Raw genomic sequence first — 24,385 nt, 5'->3', positions numbered from 1 at the left:
GTAGGATCATAGTTCTTAAGGTACTGAGTAGGATCATTGTTTTCGCGCTAGTTATGTGTGATATCAGTTCTTACGGTAGTACTAGATATTATTTTGTGTTAATGCTAGTTTTGTAGGATCAGTTCTTAAGGTACTGAGTAGGATCATTGTTTTCACGCTAGTTATGTGTGATATCAGTTCTTACGGTAGTACTAGATATTATTTTATGTTAATGCTAGTTTTGTAGGATCAGTTCTTAAGGTACTGAGTAGGATCATTGTTTTCATGCTAGTTATGTGTGATATCAGTTCTTACGGTAGTTCTAGATATTATTTTGTGTTAATGCTAGTTTTGTAGGATCATAGTTCTTAAGGTACTGAGTAGAATCATTGTTTTCACGCTAGTTATGTGTGATATCAGTTCTTACGGTAGTACTAGATATTATTTTGTGTTAATGCTAGTTTTGTGGGATCATAGTTCTTAAGGTACTGAGTAGGATCATTGTTTTAACGCTAGTTATGTGTGATATTAGTAGTTTCTTTTCCACATACGATGTTTAACGTTATCTGGGTGTCAGGTCTTATGGTACCAGAGGGGATATTGTGTTCATGCTTGCTATGCAGAATGCCAGTTGTTACGGTACTAAATAGGAAAATTATTTTCTCGCTAGTTATGTAGGATATCAGTAATTACTGTACTATATAGGACATTTGTTTTAATGCTAATTATATAGGATATAAGTTCTTACAGTACTAGATATGATATTTGTGTTAACGCTAGTTATGTAGGATATCAGTTCTAACGTTTGCTAGGAACGGTATTTATTTTGTACTTGTATAGTTATAACGCAGTTACACAACCGGTTCTGTTGTATAATTGACCTAAAATCATAGAAGTGGTGTTGTTGTTCAGTAATAAGCATTCCTCAGAACCACAGCTGATGTATAGTTAATAAATATCCGCAGAACCACTGTTCTTGTACATTTAATACGAAATCATTGAACTGGTGTTGTTGTGTGGATAATATATAATCTTAGACCTAGTCTTATCGTATATTTATTACATAATCTGAGAACTTTTGTTATTGTGTAGTTAATAGGTAATCATAGAGCCACAGTTTCTGTTTAGTTAATCATAGAACTAGTCTTGCGTAGTTAATACATACATGCTGTATTTTTAAGTGCTTTGTTTTAATAAAAGGTCTTTGTGGGCAGTTATCGAATCGCGATACTCACCAACATGTTTGTTTTATTTTTTAATTACAACCAGAATAATTATCATTGAATTTCCAGATATAAACAAATGATTGAAAAGCCAGAATAAGAAAATATTAAACGAAACTGATTCGTTAAAGTGATTTTTATTCTTCGTTTAAAAATTGGTTTTGAAAATTTGTTCTAAATATAACACAGGAAATTGAAAATGGTGAAGCGCCCTCTACTGAGAAGAAACTCTTGTCAAGCTTTTTGTTCTTTTTCGCAACATCAGTGAAAAGATTTCTCAAGTGTTATAAATATCTCAGAACTGTATAAGCTGACACTCGGCGTTCATATTGTAAATTTCTTCATTTATGAACTTGGCAAACATGTAATGTAAATTTTAGACGCTTGATACGATAAGTAAAGTCAACAAACTTAACATTCCAAACACCCACTAAGGTATTGACTTCAAACTCGACCGCTAGAGATGAATATGAATCTATACAAACCTTAACCACTAAAATGAAACAGCGGTATCTTTCAAGGTATTTTTATTTGTGATTTGAATGACATGTACAAAAGTAAAATAACATGTCTGTAGTTTCTGAGGTATTGGAGGATCCTGGAGTCGAATGGACGTCTATCTTCTGCAACGTCAAAGATACAATAACCAGAATAGAAACATTTCAACCATATTTTTATTAACATTCTCTCTTGTGGAAATTATTCTGTTCATCAACATACTAAAACTGTTTTGTATGTCGAGAATAAGGTATTACTTGTATGTATCACATTAAAGAGATTACTCTGTACCTTAAAATAACGAAATTGTTGGGTCAAATTAACGTATTCGTGTGTATCAAATTAAGATAAATCATGTGTGTCAAGTTCAGGAAGTTGATTTTTATCAACTTGCCAACATGTTTTGTCTGTGTCAACTGAAGGAGATTCCTATAAGTATGAATTTAACGTAGTTTTGTGTATCACTTTAGAAAATTGTTGTGTAGCCTTAAAAAGACTTGAGTATAACAATTTACGATGTATGTATCAACTTGAGTTGTACGTATATAAAGTGTTTATAGTTCCTCAACTGTTATTGCTAACATTTAAATATTAAACCTTTCTCGAGTACTTCCATATATATTTAAAATTTGAGTATCTCTTGATTATTATATTTTTAATACAACTTGACCCTTCCTTAGACAACTTAATAAAGCCTGTAGTTTTTATAAATATTAAATTTACAATTGACTTACCTAGTTTCTACTTCTCAGTAATTGAATCAGTATTATGTGTTATTTTATCCTAGATAAAACAACCACATTGACTGGTGACTTTATTACGACTTCTATACTTATTACCTGGTTATAGTGCACTGACTGGTGAATTTATCAAAACTACCATATACTAAACATCTGGTTAGATCATTGACTACTGACCTTATTATAACCACCATACTTATTATCTGGTTGGAGTGCACTGACTGGTGAATTTATTACAACCACCATATACAAAACATCTGGTTAGAACATTGACTGGTGACTTTATTATAACCACCATACGTATTATCTGGTTAGAGTGCACTGACTGGTGAATTTATTACAACCACTATATACTAAACATCTGGTTAGAACATTGACTTTATTATAACTATTATATCTATCATCAGATTAAACCACACTTATTTATTATGTGGTTAGACCACAATATCTGTTAACTTCGTTACCACTTTGACATTTATCAAATGAATAAGCCACACTGCGATTTCTTTATTAACTCCCTACATTTATTCTTCTTGAACTGCCTTTCTTCACACTAAAGTCTCTTCGTCGTGTTCCAGAGACTGTTGAAGACACCACCAAAATATTTTTTGAACTTAAGCCCATTTATTAAGAATAATGATATATTAATAACACCCTCTGATGTCAACTGGTGGTTGTTTACAAACAAATAGAATTTTCTTGATCAATCAACATGATGTCTAACAAAACAGTTTGGCTGTAAATAAATATGTTTAATCATCTTAAAAAATCTACTTAATGTGATAACCAGGATATATTACATAAGTCACAATGTTCTCACTAGTATGAAGGCCGCGACAGACTTTACAAGTCACAACATTAGTTAGAACATCGTAAATTGTGTAGTTTTATCCTGACCAGAATACATTACATATCTTACGATGTTTTAGTAAGTGTGATAGCCAGGAGAGACTACACAAGTCACGAAATTGTAACTAGTGTGATACCCAGGACAGATTACAGAAGTCACGATTTTCTAATTATTGTGATATTCAGGACAGAGTACACAAGTAACGATGCTCTAACTAGTCTCAGAGCAAGAATAGATTATTCAAGTGATGATGTTTTAACATCTGCGATACCTCGAAAAGATTGCACAAGCCACGAAATTCTAACTAGTGTGATAGCCAGGATAGACTACACAACCCACGATGTTCTAACTAGTGTGAGAGCCAGGATAGACTACACTACCCACGATGTTCTAACTAGTGTGATGGCTGGATCCACTACACAAGTCACTATGTTCTAACTTTTCTGATGATCAGGATAAACTACACAAGTCACTATGTTATAAGTACTGTGATAATCAGGATGGATTACACAAGTCACAATGTTCAAACCAGTGTAATGGCCAGTATAGATTCCACAAGTAACAATGTTCTAACTAGTGTGATAGCAAAAGCAAACTATACACCGTAAGATGTTCTACCTGCTGTGATGGCTAGGATAAACTACACAACCCACGATGTTCTAACTAGTGTGATAGCAAGAGCAAACTACACACTTTAAGATGTTCTACCTGCTGTGATGGCTAGGATAAACTACACAACCCACGATGTTTTAACTAGTGTGATAGCAAGAGCAAACTACACACTTTAAGATGTTCTACCTGCTGTGATGGCTAGGATAAACTACACAACCCACGATGTTTTAACTAGTGTGATAGCAAGAGCAAACTACACACCGTAAGATGTTCTACCTGCTGTGATGGCTAGGATAAACTACACAACCCACGATGTTCTAACTAGTGTGATGGCGAGAGCAAACTACACACTTTAAGATGTTCTACCTGCTGTGATGGCTAGGATAAACTACACAACCCACGATGTTCTAATAAGTGTGATAGCAAGAGCAAACTACACACTTTAAGATGTTCTACCTGCTGTGATGGCTAGGATAAACTACACAATTCACAATGTTCTAATTAGTGTGATAGCCAGAACAGACAACACAAGTCACGATGTTCTAACTAGTTGAAGGACAGGACAAACTACAGAAGTCACGATGTTCTAGCTGGTGTGATGGCCATGACAGACTACAGAAGTCACGATGTTCTAACTGAAGTCATGGCCAGGATAAGATTACACACCTAACGACGTTCTATCTAGGGTGATGGCCGGGACAGACTTCACAAGTCACAACGTTAAAACCAGTGTGATAGTCAGGATAAACTACACAAATTACAATGTTTTAAGTAGTACGAAAGCCAGGATAAATTACACAAGTCACGATGTACTAACTAGTCTGATAGATAGGGCAACCTACACACCTCAGGATGTTCTAACTAGTGTGATAGACAGAATAGATTACACAAGTCACGATGTTCTATCTAGTGTGATAGCTGGGATAGACTACACAAGTCACGTAGTGTGATAGCCATATAGATTACACAAGTCACGATGTACTAACTAGTCTGATAGATAGGGCAACCTACACACCTCAGGATGTTCTAACTAGTGTGATAGACAGAATAGATTACACAAGTCACGATGTTCTATCTAGTGTGATAGCTGGGATAGACTACACAAGTCACGTAGTGTGATAGCCATATAGATTACACAAGTCACGATGTACTAACTAGTCTGATAGACAGGGCAACCTACACACCTCAGGATGTTCTAACTAGTGTGATAGACAGAATAGATTACACAAATCACGATGTTCTATCTAGTGTGATAGCCGGGACAGACTACACAAGTCACAATGTTTTAAGTAGTACGAAATCCAGGATAAATTACACAAGTCACGATGTACTAACTAGTCTGATAGATAGGGCAACCTACACACCTCAGGATGTTCTAACTAGTGTGATAGACAGAATAGATTACACAAGTCACGATGTTCTATCTAGTGTTATAGCTGGGATAGACTACACAAGTCACGTAGTGTGATAGCCATATAGATTACACACGTCACGTAGTGTAATAGCCATATAGATTACACAAGTCACGATGTTTTAACTAGAGTGATGGCCGGGACAGTCTTAATTAGTCTCAACATTCTAAGTAATGTGAAGGCCAGGATAAATTACACAAGTCGCAATGTTCTAACTAGTGTGACGGTCAAGATAAAGTACACAACTCACAACGTTGTAACTAATGTAATGAACAGAATGGATTACACAAGTCACAATGTTCTAACTAGTGTCATGGACAGGATATATTACACAAGCCACGATGTTCTAATTAGTGTGATGAATAGGATAGATCACAAAAGCATTATGTTCTAACTAGTGTGATGGCCAGAACATATTACAAAAGTCATGATGTTCTAACTAGTGTAATAGCTAGGAAAGACAACATAGGTCACGATATTCTAACTAGTGTGTTAGGTAGGATAGGCTACACACATCACATTGTTCTAGCTATTGCGAAGACTAGGACAGATTACTCAAGTAACGATGTTCTAACTAGATTGATAACTAGGATAAACTGCACAAGCCACGATGATCCAATCAGATTGATAGCCAGGATATACTACACAAGTAACGATGTTCTAACTAGTGTTATAGGTAAGATTACTCAAGTGAGGATGTTCTAACTAGTGTGATAGCCAGGATATATTACACATGTCAAGACGTTTAAACTAGGGTAACGGCCAGGATAAACTACGCAAGTCACGATGTTTTAATTAATATGTCAACCAGGACAGACTGCAGAAGACACGATGTTCTAACTAATGTCATGGCCAGGATAGATTACACACCTTACGATGTTCTAACTAGTGTGTTAGCCAGGATAGACTACACAAGTCAGATCGTTCTAATTGCTGTGATGGCCAGGATAAATTACACAAGTCACAATGTTGTAACTAGTGTCATGGCCATTATAAACTAAATACGTCACAATATTCAAACTAGTGGGACGGTCAGAATAACCCACACGAGTAACAATGTTCTAACTAGTGAGATAGCCAGGATAGATTGCGGAAGTCACGATGTTCTAACTTTTCTGATGGTCATGACAGATAACATAAGTCACAACGTTTTAACTACTGTGACGGCCAGGATAAATTACATAAGTCACAATGTGCTAACTAGTGCGATGGCCAGTATAAACTACACAAGACACAATACTCAAACTGGTGTGATAGCCAGGGCAAACTACACACCTCAGGATGTTCTAACAAGTATGATAGCCAAGACAGACTACACGAGTCACGATGTTCTAACTTGTGTTATAATCATTATAAACCACAAAACTCGCGATGTTCTAACTAGTGTTATAGCCATTATAAACTACACAAGTCATGATATTCTAACTAGTGTGATGTTCAGGATAGATTACACAAGTCATGATGTTCTAACTAGTGTGATGGCCAGGATAGATTACACAAGTCACGATGTCCTAACTAGTGTGATGGCTAGGACAGACAACACAGGTCACGATGTTCAAACTAGTGTGATGGCCAGGATAGATTACACAAGTCATGATGTTCTAACTAATGTGATGGCTAGGACAGACAACACAGGTCACGATGTTCTAACTAGCGTGAGAGCCAGGGAAAACTACACACCTCAGGATGTTCTAACTAGCCTCATAGCCAGGATAAACTACACAAGTCACGATGGTCTAATTAATGTAACAACCAGGCATAAGTCACAATGTTTAAACAAGTGCAATATCTAGAATGTTCTAACTATTGTTATATCCATGACAGACTAAACAAGTTACAAAGTTCTAACTACTGTAATGGCTAGGATAAATTACAAGAGTCATAATATTTTAACTAGTGTGTTTCCCAGGAAAAACTACACAAGCCACAGTATTCTAACTTGTGTGATAGCCACTTTAGTTTACATAAGTAACGACATTCTAACCAGTGTGGTGGCCAGGATAAAACTACACAAGTTACGATGTTCTAACTTGTGTGATAGCCATTTTAGTTTACATAAGTAACGACATTCTAACCAGTGTGTTTCCCAGGAAAAACTACACAAGCCACAGTATTCTAACTTGTGTGATAGCCACTTTAGTTTACATAAGTAACGACATTCTAACCAGTGTGGTGGCCAGGATAAAACTACACAAGCCACAGTATTCTAACTTGTGTGATAGCCACTTTAGTTTACATAAGTAACGACATTCTAACCAGTGTGTTTCCAGGAAAAAACTACACAAGCCACAGTATTCTAACTTGTGTGATAGCCATTTTAGTTTACATTAGTAACGACATTCTAACCAGTGTGGTGGCCAGGATAAAACTACACAAGCCACAGTATTCTAACTTGTGTGATAGCCACTTTAGTTTACATAAGTAACGACATTCTAACCAGTGTGTTTCCCAGGAAAAACTACACAAGCCACAGTATTCTAACTTGTGTGATAGCCATTTTAGTTTACATTAGTATCGACATTCTAACCAGTGTGGTGGCCAGGATAAAACTACACAAGCCACAGTATTCTAACTTGTGTGATAGCCACTTTAGTTTACATAAGTAACGACATTCTAACCAGTGTGGTGGCCAGAATAAAACTACACAAGCCACAGTATTCTAACTAGTGTGATAGCCACTTTAGTTTACATAAGTAACGACATTCTAACCAGTGTGATGGCCAGGATAAAACTACACAAGCCACAGTATTCTAACTTGTGTGATAGCCACTTTAGTTTACATAAGTAACGACATTCTAACCAGTGTGGTGGCCAGGATAAAACTACACAAGCCACAGTATTCTAACTTGTGTGATAGCCATTTTAGTTTACATAAGTAACGACATTCTAACCAGTGTGTTTCCCAGGAAAAACTACACAAGCCACAGTATTCTAACTTGTGTGATAGCCATTTTAGTTTACATAAGTAACGACATTCTAACCAGTGTGTTTCCCAGGAAAAACTACACAAGCCACAGTATTCTAACTTGTGTGATAGCCACTTTAGTTTACATAAGTAACGACATTCTAACCAGTGTGTTTCCCAGGAAAAACTACACAAGCCACAGTATTCTAACTTGTGTGATAGCCATTTTAGTTTACATAAGTAACGACATTCTAACCAGTGTGTTTCCCAGGAAAAACTACACAAGCCACAGTATTCTAACTTGTGTGATAGCCATTTTAGTTTACATAAGTAACGACATTCTAACCAGTGTGTTTCCCAGGAAAAACTACACAAGCCACAGTATTCTAACTTGTGTGATAGCCACTTTAGTTTACATAAGTAACGACATTCTAACCAGTGTGTTTCCCAGGAAAAACTACACAAGCCACAGTATTCTAACTTGTGTGATAGCCATTTTAGTTTACATTAGTAACGACATTCTAACCAGTGTGATGGCCAGGATAAAACTACACAAGCCACAGTATTCTAATTTGTGTGATAGCCACTTTAGTTTACATAAGTAACGACATTCTAACCAGTGTAGTGGCCAGGATAAAACTACACAAGCTACAGTATTCTAACTTGTGTGATAGCCACTTTAGTTTACATAAGTAACGACATTCTAACCAGTGTGTTTCCAGGAAAAACTACACAAGCCACAGTATTCTAACTTGTGTGATAGCCACTTTAGTTTACATAAGTAGCGACATTCTAACCAGTGTGGTGGCCAGGATAAAACTACACAAGCCACAGTATTCTAACTTGTGTGATAGCCACTTTAGTTTACATATGTAACGACATTCTAACCAGTGTGGTGGCCAGGATAAAACTACACAAGCCACAGTATTCTAACTAGTGTGATAGCCATTTTAGTTTACATTAGTAACGACATTCTAAACTGTGTGTTTCCCATGAAAAACTACACAAGCCACAGTATTCTAACTTGTGTGATAGCCATTTTAGTTTACATTAGTAACGACATTCTAACCAGTGTGTTTCCCAGGAAAAAACTACACAAGCCACAGTATTCTAACTTGTGTGATAGCCATTTTAGTTTACATTAGTAACGACATTCTAACCAGTGTGGTGGCCAGGATAAAACTACACAAGCCACAGTATTCTAACTTGTGTGATAGCCACTTTAGTTTACATAAGTAACGACATTCTAACCAGTGTGGTGGCCAGGATAAAACTACACAAGCCACAGTATTCTAACTAGTGTGATAGCCATTTTAGTTTACATTAGTAACGACATTCTAACCTGTGTATTTCCCATGAAAAACTACACAAGCCACAGTATTCTAACTTGTGTGATAGCCACTTTAGTTTACATTAGTAACGACATTCTAACCAGTGTGTTTCCCAGGAAAAACTACACAAGCCACAGTATTCTAACTTGTGTGATAGCCACTTTAGTTTACATAAGTAACGACATTCTAACCAGTGTGGTGGCCAGGATAAAACTACACAAGTTACGATGTTCTAACTTGTGTGATAGCCCGGATAGACTACACAAGCTTCGATGCTCTAAATAAAGTTATGGCCGTGATAGACTTCACAAGACACAACTTTTTAACTAGTGCGATAGCAAGGATAACTTTACAAGTCACGATGTTGTATGCAACAAGTGTGTTGGTCCGGACAGTCTTCACAAGTCACGATCTTGTAAGAAGTGTGTTGGTCAGGACAGTCTTCACAAGTCACGATGTTGTAACAAGTGTGTTGGTCGGGACAGTCTTCACAAGTCACGATGTTGTAACAAGTGTGTTGGTCGGGACAGTCTTCACAAGTCACGATGTTGTAACAAGTGTGTTGGTCGGGACAGTTTTCACAAGTCACGATGTTGTAACAAGTGTGTTGGTCGGGACAGTCTTCACAAGTCACGATGTTGTAACAAGTGTGTTGGTCGGGACAGTTTTCACAAGTCACGACATTCCAACTACTGTGTTAGCCAGGATAAACTACACAAGTCACGATTTTCTAACTAGTCGGATAGCCTGGACATACTACACAAGTCACGATGTTTTATCTAGTTTCATGACCAGGATAGCCTATACAAACCACGATGTTCTAATTAGTGTGATGGCCAAGTCCACTAAAGAAGTCACAGTGTTCTAACTTTTCTAATGGTGAGGTTACCCTACACGAGTCATGACGTTCTAACTAGTGTGATGACCAGAACAGACTACTCAAGTCACGATGTTCTAAAAAGTCTGATAGACTAGAGAGTTACACAAGTCATGATGTTCTAACTAGTGTAATAGTCAGGGCAAACGACACACCCACTATGTCCTCACTTGTCTAGTCATGATGTTCTAACTAGTGTAATAGTCAGGGCAAACGACACACCTCACTATGTCCTCACTTGTCTAGTCATGATGTTCTAGCTAGTGTAATAGTCAGGGCAAACGACACACCTCACTATGTCCTCACTTGTCTAGTCATGATGTTCTAACTAGTGTAATAGTCAGGGCAAACGACACACCTCACTATGTCCTCTCTTGTCTAATGGCCAGTATGAACTACACAATTTACAATACTCTAATTAGTGTGATAGTCAGGATAGATTACACAAGTCAAACAAGATGTTATAACTATTGTGATAGCCAGGACATTGTAAACAATTCACGATTTTCCAGCTAGACTCATAGCCGGAATAGATTACTCAACTCACAATGTTCTAGATAGTATGATGGCCGGGACACACTTCACAAGTCACAACCTTCTAACTACTGTGATGGACAGGATAAATTACACAAGTCACATGATAAATTACACGAGTTACGATGTTTTAACTAGTGTGGTAGCCCGGGTAGATTATACAAGTCACAATGTTCTTACTAAAGTGATAGCCAAGGCAAATTACACACGGCAGGATGTTCTAACAAGTGTGATGGCCAGGATCAACTATACAAGTCACAATATTCTAATTAGTGTGATAATCACAACAGAGTATACAAGTCACGAGGTTTTAACTAATGTCATGATGAGGATAGATTACACACCTCAAGATGTTCTAACTAGTGTTATAGCCAGTACAGACTATACAAGTCACAATGTTCTAACTAGTGTTATAGCCAGTACAGACTACACAATATTCTAATGAGTGTGATAATCACAACAGAGTACACAAGTCACGAGGTTTTAACTAATGTCATGATGAGGATACATTACACACCTCAAGATGTTCTAACTAGTGTTATAGCCAGTACAGACTACACAATATTCTAATGAGTGTGATAATCACAACAGAGTACACAAGTCACGAAGTTTTAACTAATGTCATGATGAGGATAGATTACACACCTCAAGATGTTCTAACTAGTGTTATAGCCAGTACAGACTACACAATATTCTAATGAATGTGATAATAACAACATAGTACACAAGTCACGAGGTTTTAACTAATGTCATGATGAGGATAGATTACACACCTCAAGATGTTCTAACTAGTGTTATAGCCAGTACAGACAATACAAGTCACAATGTTCTAACTAGTGTGATAACCAGGATAAACTACACAAGTCACAATATTCTAATGAGTGTGATAATCACAACAGAGTACACAAGTCACGATGTTTTAACTAATGTCATGATGAAGATAGATTACACACCTCAAGATGTTCTAACTAGTGTTATAGCCAGTACAGACTATACAAGTCACAATATTCTAATGAGTGTGATAATCACAACAGAGTACACAAGTCACGATGTTTTAACTAATGTCATGATGAAGATAGATTACACACCTCAAGATGTTCTAACTAGTGTTATAGCCAGTACAGACTACACAATATTCTAATGAATGTGATAATCACAACAGAGTACACAAGTCACGAGGTTTTAACTAATGTCATGATGAGGATAGATTACACACCTCAAGATGTTCTAACTAGTGTTATAGCCAGTACAGACAATACAAGTCACAATGTTCTAACTAGTGTGATAACCAGGATAAACTACACAAGTCACAATATTCTAATGGGTGTGATAATCACAACAGAGTACACAAGTCACGATGTTTTAACTAATGTCATGATGAGGATAGATTACACACCTCAAGATGTTCTAACTAGTGTTATAGCCAGTAGAGACTATACAAATCACAATATTCTAATGAGTGTGATAATTACAACAGAGTACACAAGTCACTATGTTTTAACTAATGTCATGATGAAGATAGATTACACACCTCAAGATGTTCTAACTAGTGTTATAGCCAGTACAGACTACACAATATTCTAATGAATGTGATAATCACAACAGAGTACACAAGTCACGAGGTTTTAACTAATGTCATGATGAGGATAAATTACACACTTCAAGATGTTCTAACTGGTGTTATAGCCAGTACAGACTACACAATATTCTAATGAATGTGATAATCACAACAGAGTACACAAGTCACGAGGTTTTAACTAATGTCATGATGAGGATAGATTACACACCTCAAGATGTTCTAACTAATGTTATAGCCAGTACAGACTATACAAGTCACAATGTTCTAACTAGTGTGATAACCAGGATAAACTACACAAGTCACAATATTCTAATGAGTGTGATAATCACAACAGAGTACACAAGAAACGATGTTTTAACTAATGTCATGATGAGGATACATTACACACCTCAAGATGTTCCAACTAGTGTTATAGCCAGTACAGACTATACAAGTCACAATGTTCTAACTAGTGTGATAGCCACTTTAGTTTACATAAGTAACGACATTCTAACCAGTGTGGTGGCCAGGATAAAACTACACAAGCCACAGTATTCTAACTAGTGTGATAGCCACTTTAGTTTACATAAGTAACGACATTCTAACCAGTGTGATGGCCAGGATAAAACTACACAAGCCACAGTATTCTAACTTGTGTGATAGCCACTTTAGTTTACATAAGTAACGACATTCTAACCAGTGTGGTGGCCAGGATAAAACTACACAAGCCACAGTATTCTAACTTGTGTGATAGCCATTTTAGTTTACATAAGTAACGACATTCTAACCAGTGTGTTTCCCAGGAAAAAACTACACAAGCCACAGTATTCTAACTTGTGTGATAGCCATTTTAGTTTACATAAGTAACGACATTCTAACCAGTGTGTTTCCCAGGAAAAACTACACAAGCCACAGTATTCTAACTTGTGTGATAGCCACTTTAGTTTACATAAGTAACGACATTCTAACCAGTGTGTTTCCCAGGAAAAACTACACAAGCCACAGTATTCTAACTTGTGTGATAGCCATTTTAGTTTACATAAGTAACGACATTCTAACCAGTGTGTTTCCCAGGAAAAACTACACAAGCCACAGTATTCTAACTTGTGTGATAGCCATTTTAGTTTACATAAGTAACGACATTCTAACCAGTGTGTTTCCCAGGAAAAAACTACACAAGCCACAGTATTCTAACTTGTGTGATAGCCACTTTAGTTTACATAAGTAACGACATTCTAACCAGTGTGTTTCCCAGGAAAAACTACACAAGCCACAGTATTCTAACTTGTGTGATAGCCATTTTAGTTTACATTAGTAACGACATTCTAACCAGTGTGATGGCCAGGATAAAACTACACAAGCCACAGTATTCTAATTTGTGTGATAGCCACTTTAGTTTACATAAGTAACGACATTCTAACCAGTGTAGTGGCCAGGATAAAACTACACAAGCTACAGTATTCTAACTTGTGTGATAGCCACTTTAGTTTACATAAGTAACGACATTCTAACCAGTGTGTTTCCCAGGAAAAACTACACAAGCCACAGTATTCTAACTTGTGTGATAGCCACTTTAGTTTACATAAGTAGCGACATTCTAACCAGTGTGGTGGCCAGGATAAAACTACACAAGCCACAGTATTCTAACTTGTGTGATAGCCACTTTAGTTTACATATGTAACGACATTCTAACCAGTGTGGTGGCCAGGATAAAACTACACAGGCCACAGTATTCTAACTAGTGTGATAGCCACTTTAGTTTACATAAGTAACGACTTTCTAACCAGTGTGGTGGCCAGGATAAAACTACACAAGCCACAGTATTCTAACTTGTGTGATAGCCACTTTAGTTTACATAAGTAACGACATTCTAACCAGTGTGGTGGCCAGGATAAAACTACACAAGCCACAGTATTCTAACTAGTGTGATAGCCATTTTAGTTTACATTAGTAACGACATTCTAACCTGTGTGTTTCCCATGAAAAACTACACAAGCCACAGTATTCTAACTTGTGTGATAGCCATTTTAGTTTACATTAGTAACGACATTCTAACCAGTGTGTTTCCCAGGAAAAAACTACACAAGCCACAGTATTCTAACTTGTGTGATAGCCATTTTAGTTTACATTAGTAACGACATTCTAACCAGTGTGGTGGCCAGGATAAAACTACACAAGCCACAGTATTCTAACTTGTGTGATAGCCACTTTAGTTTACATAAGTAACGACATTCTAACCAGTGTGGTGGCCAGGATAAAACTACACAAGCCACAGTATTCTAACTAGTGTGATAGCCATTTTAGTTTACATTAGTAACGACATTCTAACCTGTGTATTTCCCATGAAAAACTACACAAGCCACAGTATTCTAACTTGTGTGATAGCCACTTTAGTTTACATTAGTAACGACATTCTAACCAGTGTGTTTCCCAGGAAAAACTACACAAGCCACAGTATTCTAACTTGTGTGATAGCCACTTTAGTTTACATAAGTAACGACATTCTAACCAGTGTGGTGGCCAGGATAAAACTACACAAGTTACGATGTTCTAACTTGTGTGATAGCCCGGATAGACTACACAAGCTTCGATGCTCTAAATAAAGTTATGGCCGTGATAGACTTCACAAGACACAACTTTTTTAACTAGTGCGATAGCAAGGATAACTTTACAAGTCACGATGTTGTATGCAACAAGTGTGTTGGTCCGGACAGTCTTCACAAGTCACGATCTTGTAAGAAGTGTGTTGGTCAGGACAGTCTTCACAAGTCACGATGTTGTAACAAGTGTGTTGGTCGGGACAGTCTTCACAAGTCACGATGTTGTAACAAGTGTGTTGGTCGGGACAGTCTTCACAAGTCACGATGTTGTAACAAGTGTGTTGGTCGGGACAGTTTTCACAAGTCACGATGTTGTAACAAGTGTGTTGGTCGGGACAGTCTTCACAAGTCACGATGTTGTAACAAGTGTGTTGGTCGGGACAGTTTTCACAAGTCACGACATTCCAACTACTGTGTTAGCCAGGATAAACTACACAAGTCACGATTTTCTAACTAGTCGGATAGCCTGGACATACTACACAAGTCACGATGTTTTATCTAGTTTCATGACCAGGATAGCCTATACAAACCACGATGTTCTAATTAGTGTGATGGCCAAGTCCACTAAAGAAGTCACAGTGTTCTAACTTTTCTAATGGTGAGGTTACCCTACACGAGTCATGACGTTCTAACTAGTGTGATGACCAGAACAGACTACTCAAGTCACGATGTTCTAAAAAGTCTGATAGACTAGAGAGTTACACAAGTCATGATGTTCTAACTAGTGTAATAGTCAGGGCAAACGACACACCCCACTATGTCCTCACTTGTCTAGTCATGATGTTCTAACTAGTGTAATAGTCAGGGCAAACGACACACCTCACTATGTCCTCACTTGTCTAGTCATGATGTTCTAGCTAGTGTAATAGTCAGGGCAAACGACACACCTCACTATGTCCTCACTTGTCTAGTCATGATGTTCTAACTAGTGTAATAGTCAGGGCAAACGACACACCTCACTATGTCCTCTCTTGTCTAATGGCCAGTATGAACTACACAATTTACAATACTCTAATTAGTGTGATAGTCAGGATAGATTACACAAGTCAAACAAGATGTTATAACTATTGTGATAGCCAGGACATTGTAAACAATTCACGATTTTCCAGCTAGACTCATAGCCGGAATAGATTACTCAACTCACAATGTTCTAGATAGTATGATGGCCGGGACACACTTCACAAGTCACAACCTTCTAACTACTGTGATGGACAGGATAAATTACACAAGTCACATGATAAATTACACGAGTTACGATGTTTTAACTAGTGTGGTAGCCCGGGTAGATTATACAAGTCACAATGTTCTTACTAAAGTGATAGCCAAGGCAAATTACACACGGCAGGATGTTCTAACAAGTGTGATGGCCAGGATCAACTACACAAGTCACAATATTCTAATTAGTGTGATAATCACAACAGAGTATACAAGTCACGAGGTTTTAACTAATGTCATGATGAGGATAGATTACACACCTCAAGATGTTCTAACTAGTGTTATAGCCAGTACAGACTATACAAGTCACAATGTTCTAACTAGTGTTATAGCCAGTACAGACTACACAATATTCTAATGAGTGTGATAATCACAACAGAGTACACAAGTCACGAGGTTTTAACTAATGTCATGATGAGGATACATTACACACCTCAAGATGTTCTAACTAGTGTTATAGCCAGTACAGACTACACAATATTCTAATGAGTGTGATAATCACAACAGAGTACACAAGTCACGAAGTTTTAACTAATGTCATGATGAGGATAGATTACACACCTCAAGATGTTCTAACTAGTGTTATAGCCAGTACAGACTACACAATATTCTAATGAATGTGATAATAACAACATAGTACACAAGTCACGAGGTTTTAACTAATGTCATGATGAGGATAGATTACACACCTCAAGATGTTCTAACTAGTGTTATAGCCAGTACAGACAATACAAGTCACAATGTTCTAACTAGTGTGATAACCAGGATAAACTACACAAGTCACAATATTCTAATGAGTGTGATAATCACAACAGAGTACACAAGTCACGATGTTTTAACTAATGTCATGATGAAGATAGATTACACACCTCAAGATGTTCTAACTAGTGTTATAGCCAGTACAGACTATACAAGTCACAATATTCTAATGAGTGTGATAATCACAACAGAGTACACAAGTCACGATGTTTTAACTAATGTCATGATGAAGATAGATTACACACCTCAAGATGTTCTAACTAGTGTTATAGCCAGTACAGACTACACAATATTCTAATGAATGTGATAATCACAACAGAGTACACAAGTCACGAGGTTTTAACTAATGTCATGATGAGGATAGATTACACACCTCAAGATGTTCTAACTAGTGTTATAGCCAGTACAGACAATACAAGTCACAATGTTCTAACTAGTGTGATAACCAGGATAAACTACACAAGTCACAATATTCTAATGGGTGTGATAATCACAACAGAGTACACAAGTCACGATGTTTTAACTAATGTCATGATGAGGATAGATTACACACCTCAAGATGTTCTAACTAGTGTTATAGCCAGTAAAGACTATACAAATCACAATATTCTAATGAGTGTGATAATTACAACAGAGTACACAAGTCACTATGTTTTAACTAATGTCATGATGAAGATAGATTACACACCTCAAGATGTTCTAACTAGTGTTATAGCCAGTACAGACTACACAATATTCTAATGAATGTGATAATCACAACAGAGTACACAAGTCACGAGGTTTTAACTAATGTCATGATGAGGATAAATTACACACTTCAAGATGTTCTAACTGGTGTTATAGCCAGTACAGACTACACAATATTCTAATGAATGTGATAATCACAACAGAGTACACAAGTCACGAGGTTTTAACTAATGTCATGATGAGGATAGATTACACACCTCAAGATGTTCTAACTAATGTTATAGCCAGTACAGACTATACAAGTCACAATGTTCTAACTAGTGTGATAACCAGGATAAACTACACAAGTCACAATATTCTAATGAGTGTGATAATCACAACAGAGTACACAAGAAACGATGTTTTAACTAATGTCATGATGAGGATACATTACACACCTCAAGATGTTCCAACTAGTGTTATAGCCAGTACAGACTATACAAGTCACAATGTTCTAACTAGTGTTATAGCCAATACAGACTATACAAGTCACAATATTCTAATGAATGTGATAATCACAACAGAGTACACAAGTCACGATGCTTTAACTAATGTCATGATGAGGATAGATTACACACCTCAAGATGTGCTAACTAGTGTTATAGCCAGTACAGACTATACAAGTTACAATGTTCTAACTAGTGGGATAACCAGGATAAACTACACAAGTCACAATGTTCTAATGGGTGTTATAATCACAACAGAGTACACAAGTCACGATGTTTTAACTACTGTCATGATGAGGATAGATTACACACCTCAAGATGTTCTAACTAGTGTTATAGCCAGTACAGACTATACAAGTCACAATGTTCTAACTAGTGTGATAACCAGGATAAACTACACAAGTCACAATATTCTAATGAGTGTGATAATCACAACAGAGTATACAAGTCACGATGTTTTAACTAATGTCATGATGAGGACAGATTACACACCTCAAGATGTGCTAACTAGTGTTATAGCCAGTACAGACTATACAAGTCACAATGTTCTAACTAGTGGGATAACCAGGATAAATTACACAAGTCACAATGTTCTAATGAGTGTGATAATCACAACAGAGTACACAAGTCACGATGTTTTAACTAATGTCATGATGAGGATAGATTACACACCTCAAGATGTTCTAACTAGTGTTATAGCCAGTACAGACTACACAATATTCTAATGAATGTGATAATCACAACAGAGTACACAAGTCACGATGTTTTAACTAATGTCATGATGAGGATAGATTACATACCTCAAGATGTTCTAACTAGTGTTATAGCCAGTACAGACTATACAAGTCACAATGTTCTAACTATTGGGATAAACAGGATAGAGTACACAAGTCACGAGGTTTTAATTAATGTCATGATGAGGATAGATTACACGTCTCAAGATGTTCTAACTAGTGTTATAGCCAGTACAGACTATAGAAGTCACAATGTTCTAACTAGTGTTATAGCCAGTACAGACTATACAAGTCACAATGTTCTAATGAGTGTGATAATCACAACAGAGTACACAAGTCACGAGGTTTTAACTAATGTCATGATGAGGATAGATTACATACCTCAAGATGTTCTAACAAGTGTTATAGCCAGTACAGGCCATACAAGTCACAGTGTTCTAACTAGTGGGATAACCAGGATAGAGTACACAAGTCACGATGTTCTAACTAGTGTGATGGTTGGGACAAACGACACAAGTCACGACGTTATATCTAATGCAAGGGACAGGATAGATTACACAACTTACGATGTATTAACTAGTGGGATAGCCAAAAGAGATTACACATGCCACAATGTTCTAACTAGTGTGATTGCCGGGATAGATTACACAAGTCATGATGCTCTAACTAGTGTGAGAGGCAGGATGGATTATATAATTCACGACGTTCTAACTAGTGTCATTGACAGTAGAGATTACACAAGTCAGAGTGTTCTAACAGAGTGTTATAGCCGGGATAGGCTACCCAAATCACGATGTTGTAACTAATGTCACGTCCAGGAGAGATTACACATCTCACGATGTTCTAATTAGTGTAATAGCCAGGATATATGACACATCTCACGATGTTCTAATTAGTGTAATAGCCAGGATATATGACACACCTTACTATGTTCTAGCTAGTGTGATAGTTAGGACACATTAAACATGTCAGGATGTTCTAACTAGTGTGATGACCAGGATACACTACACACGTTACGACGTTCTATCTAGTGTGATAGACAGAATAGATTACGCAATTCACTATGTTCTAACTAGTGTGATGTCCAGGACAGACTACACAAATCACGATGCTCTAACTAATATGATAGCCAAGATAGAAGATATAAGTCACGAATTTTAAGTAGTGTGATATCCGTGACAAACATAGAAGTCATGACTTTCTAACTAGTGTGATTGCCAGTGTGGATTACCCAAGTCATGATGTTTTAACCAGTGTGATGGCCTGGAGAGACTACAGAAGTCACGATGTTTTAACTTGTATTATCACCAGGAGAGACTGTACAAGTTACGTTTTTCTAACTTATGTAATGGCCCGATTAATCTATAAAATTATGTTATAACCATATGTTTGATAAAGTGTATTGAATATGTTTAGGTGGCTTATAAGATTACGGTAAACTCCAATGTTAAGCATTGTTATAAGAAAACTAAATAGCCCGACCTCTAGAAGGGAGATTTTCCCTACACCATTACACTTCCTCTCGCAGTTTGAAGTGGTGGAATAACATAACTGAATCATATGCTTGACGTAGTGTATTCCTTTATTTTTGAAATAATCAAAAGAAGAAACACGATTTATCAGATACCTTTTGGTATTTCACTGTCCACAGTTTCTACTCTAATCATCACTGAATATCTACATTGTTGTTTGCACTTGAGTTAAATTACTTTCGGACTGATTTAGAACTTCTGTGTGGTAATTTTTGTTACGTTCATCGCATAATAATTGTTAACTCAGTCAATCAATATTTTGTCTTTTACCAGTTTGTATATTCATCGGACTACATCAGCTCTCAAAAAACACAATGTTATCTATAATGACAGCCGCTTATCTTTCGATTGCTTATGTTTATATACTCTAATTATGGAAAAAATATTTTATCCCATCACTCTAAATGTCGACAAGTTCCTTGTTTTTATTTATTATCTCGTAAACTTATCATAATATAGTTGTTTAGAAGGAAATAATATTATACTTGTATAATAATAAATTAACAAACAAGGATTTGTTGAAACAAAAATATTTATTGAAGAAAACGTACATGTTTAGACAGTACCTTAGACTTTCATCTCTGAACTTATAGAAGTCAACAGTCGTCTGACACATGAAACAAATTAGTCAGGTTTCCACACGTAAATAAAATTGTTCTACAAATTTGTCTGTGTGTGTGGTTTTAACGAAGCAGTGAGGGAGCTTTTCTTTGGACTAGGAAAATCTGTTTATTATCAGTTTATTGCTGTTTGATTAATAATATAAGTTTTGTAAACTTCATGTTTTTTAGAAACCAACTGTGAACTGATCAGGATGTAGTACAGTGGTTAGTAATCAGGATGTTACACAATGGTTAGTAATCAGGATGTGATACAGTGGTTAGTAATCATGATGTGACACAGTGGTTAGTATTCCAGGATGTGGTACAGTGAACAGTAGTCAGGATATTGCACAGTGGTTAGTAATCATTATGTGACACAGTGGTTAGTAGTCACTATGTGGCACAGTAGTTAGTTATTGGCATGTGACACAGTGGTTGGTATCCCAGGATGTGACATAGTGATTATTAATCAGGATGTGGTGCAGTGGTTACTAATCAGAATGTGGCACAGTAAATACTGGTCAGGATGTGGCACAGTGGTTAGTAATCAGTATGTGGCACAGTGGTCAGTAATCAGGACGTGGCACAGTAGATAGTAATCAAGATGTGGCACAGTAGTTAGTATCTCATGTGACGATATAGTGATTAGTAATCGGAATGTGGCGCAGTGATTAGTATCTCATGATATGATATAGTGATTAGTAATTGGGATGTGGCACAGTGGTTACTAATCAGGATGTAGTACAGTGGCTAATAAACAGGATGTGACACTGATTAGTAATCAGGATGTGGCACAGTGGTTACTAATCAGAATGTAGCACAGTGGCTAATAAACAGGATGTGGCACAGTGGTTAGTAGTCAGGATGTGGCACAGTATTTAATAATCAGAATTTGACAAAGGGTGGGATTTTTAATTGGGTTTCTTTGTTCTTTTATACCAAATGAACTGTTTGAATATGAAAATAAACTGGGTATCAAAATTTATAAAATGATGTATGTTTTCGTAGGAATCTAATTAGTCGAGGCAATTAATATTTCTACCATTGGGTATAGGATATCGAATTTTTTTCACGAAAATGCATAAAAATATTATTCCACAATGTACAAACCTTAAAATATAATATGTATAATTTCTTTCAGGAATATGCAAATGTGGAAAAAGAAGAAAATTAAAAAGAAAGACGTTCATGAAGAAACGTTTTCAATACGGTGGGTATCTTTAAAAATAGTGGAGAGACTACAGGAGAGACTATAGGAGAGAACAAGTATCTCTAAAAATAGTGGAGAGACTACAGGAGAAACTATAGGAGAGACTATAGAACAGGAGAAACTACAGGACAAACAATAAATATACTACAAGAGAGACTACAGGAGAAACTACAGGACAAACAACAAATATACTACAAGAGAGACTACAGGAGAAACTATAGGACAGCAGAGACTATAAGAGAAAGTGTGGGAAAGATTACAAGACAGACTATAGCAGAGAGTACAGAACAAACTATAGGAGAGACTATTCACTTACCGTCACTTTTATATTTTACATATTTTTGTTTGTTACAACTATCAAGAGAGACCATTTACTTACTGTGACTTTTATTATTTTCATATTTAGGTTGGTTACCAGCAACAGGAGCAACTATTCACTTATTGTGACTTTTATACTTTTCATATTTTTCTTGTTTACCAGCTTATGGAGAGACTATTCACTTACCGTGCCTTTAAAGTTTATATATTTGTCTTGGTTACCAGCACCAGTAGAGACTCTTTGCTTACTGTGCCTTTTATATTTTATATATTTGTATTGGATAGCAGCACCAATAGAGATTGTTTACTTACTGTGAGTTTTATATTTTACATATTTTTGTTGATTATCAGCATCATGAGAGACTATTCACTTTCTATGAACCTTATACTTTTCATATTTATGTTGATTATCAGCATCACGAGAGACTATTCACTTACCGTCACTTTTATATTTTACATATTTTTGTTTGTTACAACTATCAGGAGAGACCATTTACTTACCGTGACTTTTATACTTTTCATATTTAGGTTGGTTACCAGCAACAGGAGAGACTATTCACTTATTGTGACTTTTATACTTTTCATATTTAGGTTGGTTACCAGCAACAGGAGCAACTATTCACTTATTGTGACTTTTATACTTTTCATATTTAGGTTGGTTACCAGCAACAGGAGCAACTATTCACTTATTGTGACTTTTATACTTTTCATATTTAGGTTGGTTACCAGCAACAGGAGAGACTATTCACTTATTGTGACTTTTATACTTTTCATATTTAGGTTGGTTACCAGCAACAGGAGAGACTATTCACTTATTGTGACTTTTATACTTTTCATATTTAGGTTGGTTACCAGCAACAGGAGAGACTATTCACTTATTGTGACTTTTATACTTTTCATATTTAGGTTGGTTACCAGCAACAGGAGCAACTATTCACTTATTGTGACTTTTATACTTTTCATATTTAGGTTGGTTACCAGCAACAGGAGAGACTATTCACTTATTGTGACTTTTATACTTTTCATATTTAGGTTGGTTACCAGCAACAGGAGCAACTATTCACTTATTGTGACTTTTATACTTTTCATATTTAGGTTGGTTACCAGCAACAGGAGCAACTATTCACTTATTGTGACTTTTATACTTTTCATATTTAGGTTGGTTACCAGCAACAGGAGCAACTATTCACTTATTGTGACTTTTATACTTTTTCATATTTAGGTTGGTTACCAGCAACAGGAGAGACTATTCACTTATTGTGACTTTTATACTTTTCATATTTAGGTTGGTTACCAGCAACAGGAGCAACTATTCACTTATTGTGACTTTTATACTTTTCCTATTTTTCTTGTTTACCAGCTTATGGAGAGACTATTCACTTACCGTGCCTTTAAATTTTATATATTTGTCTTGATTACCAGCACCAGTAGAGACTCTTTGCCCACTGTGCCTTTTATATTTTATATATTTGTATTGGATAGCAGCACCAATAGAGATTGTTTACTTACTGTGAGTTTTATATTTTACATATTTATGTTGGTTATCAGCATCATGAGAGACCATTTACATACTGTGACTTTATATTCTACATATTTTCATTTGTTATGAGTTTCATGAAATTTACTGTGATTTTGATATGTTACATATTCCTTGTGGTTATCAACACCAGGAGACACTATTCACTTACTGTTACTTTTATATTTTACATGTTTATGTTACTTAC

At 36.3% G+C, this 24,385-nt stretch overlaps 1 protein-coding gene across 1 annotated transcript in view; it reads left to right on the top strand.

Moving 5' to 3' along the window:
- LOC143231154 (uncharacterized) overlaps positions 1-24,385 on the top strand; it is a 46,351-nt gene that overhangs the window by 3,047 nt on the left and 18,919 nt on the right. Inside the window, exon 2 of the mRNA XM_076465806.1 lies at positions 22,275-22,343. Coding sequence (XP_076321921.1) covers positions 22,322-22,343 — 22 coding nt within the window. The 5' untranslated portion in view covers positions 22,275-22,321. The remainder of the gene's footprint in view (positions 1-22,274; positions 22,344-24,385) is intronic.

This window comes from Tachypleus tridentatus, chromosome 1, assembly GCF_004210375.1.
Source record: "Tachypleus tridentatus isolate NWPU-2018 chromosome 1, ASM421037v1, whole genome shotgun sequence".
In the NCBI taxonomy this organism is placed as follows: domain Eukaryota; kingdom Metazoa; phylum Arthropoda; class Merostomata; order Xiphosura; family Limulidae; genus Tachypleus; species Tachypleus tridentatus.
The sequence above is the reverse complement of the archived record's forward strand: the minus strand, read 5'-3'. Positions and strand labels throughout refer to the sequence as shown.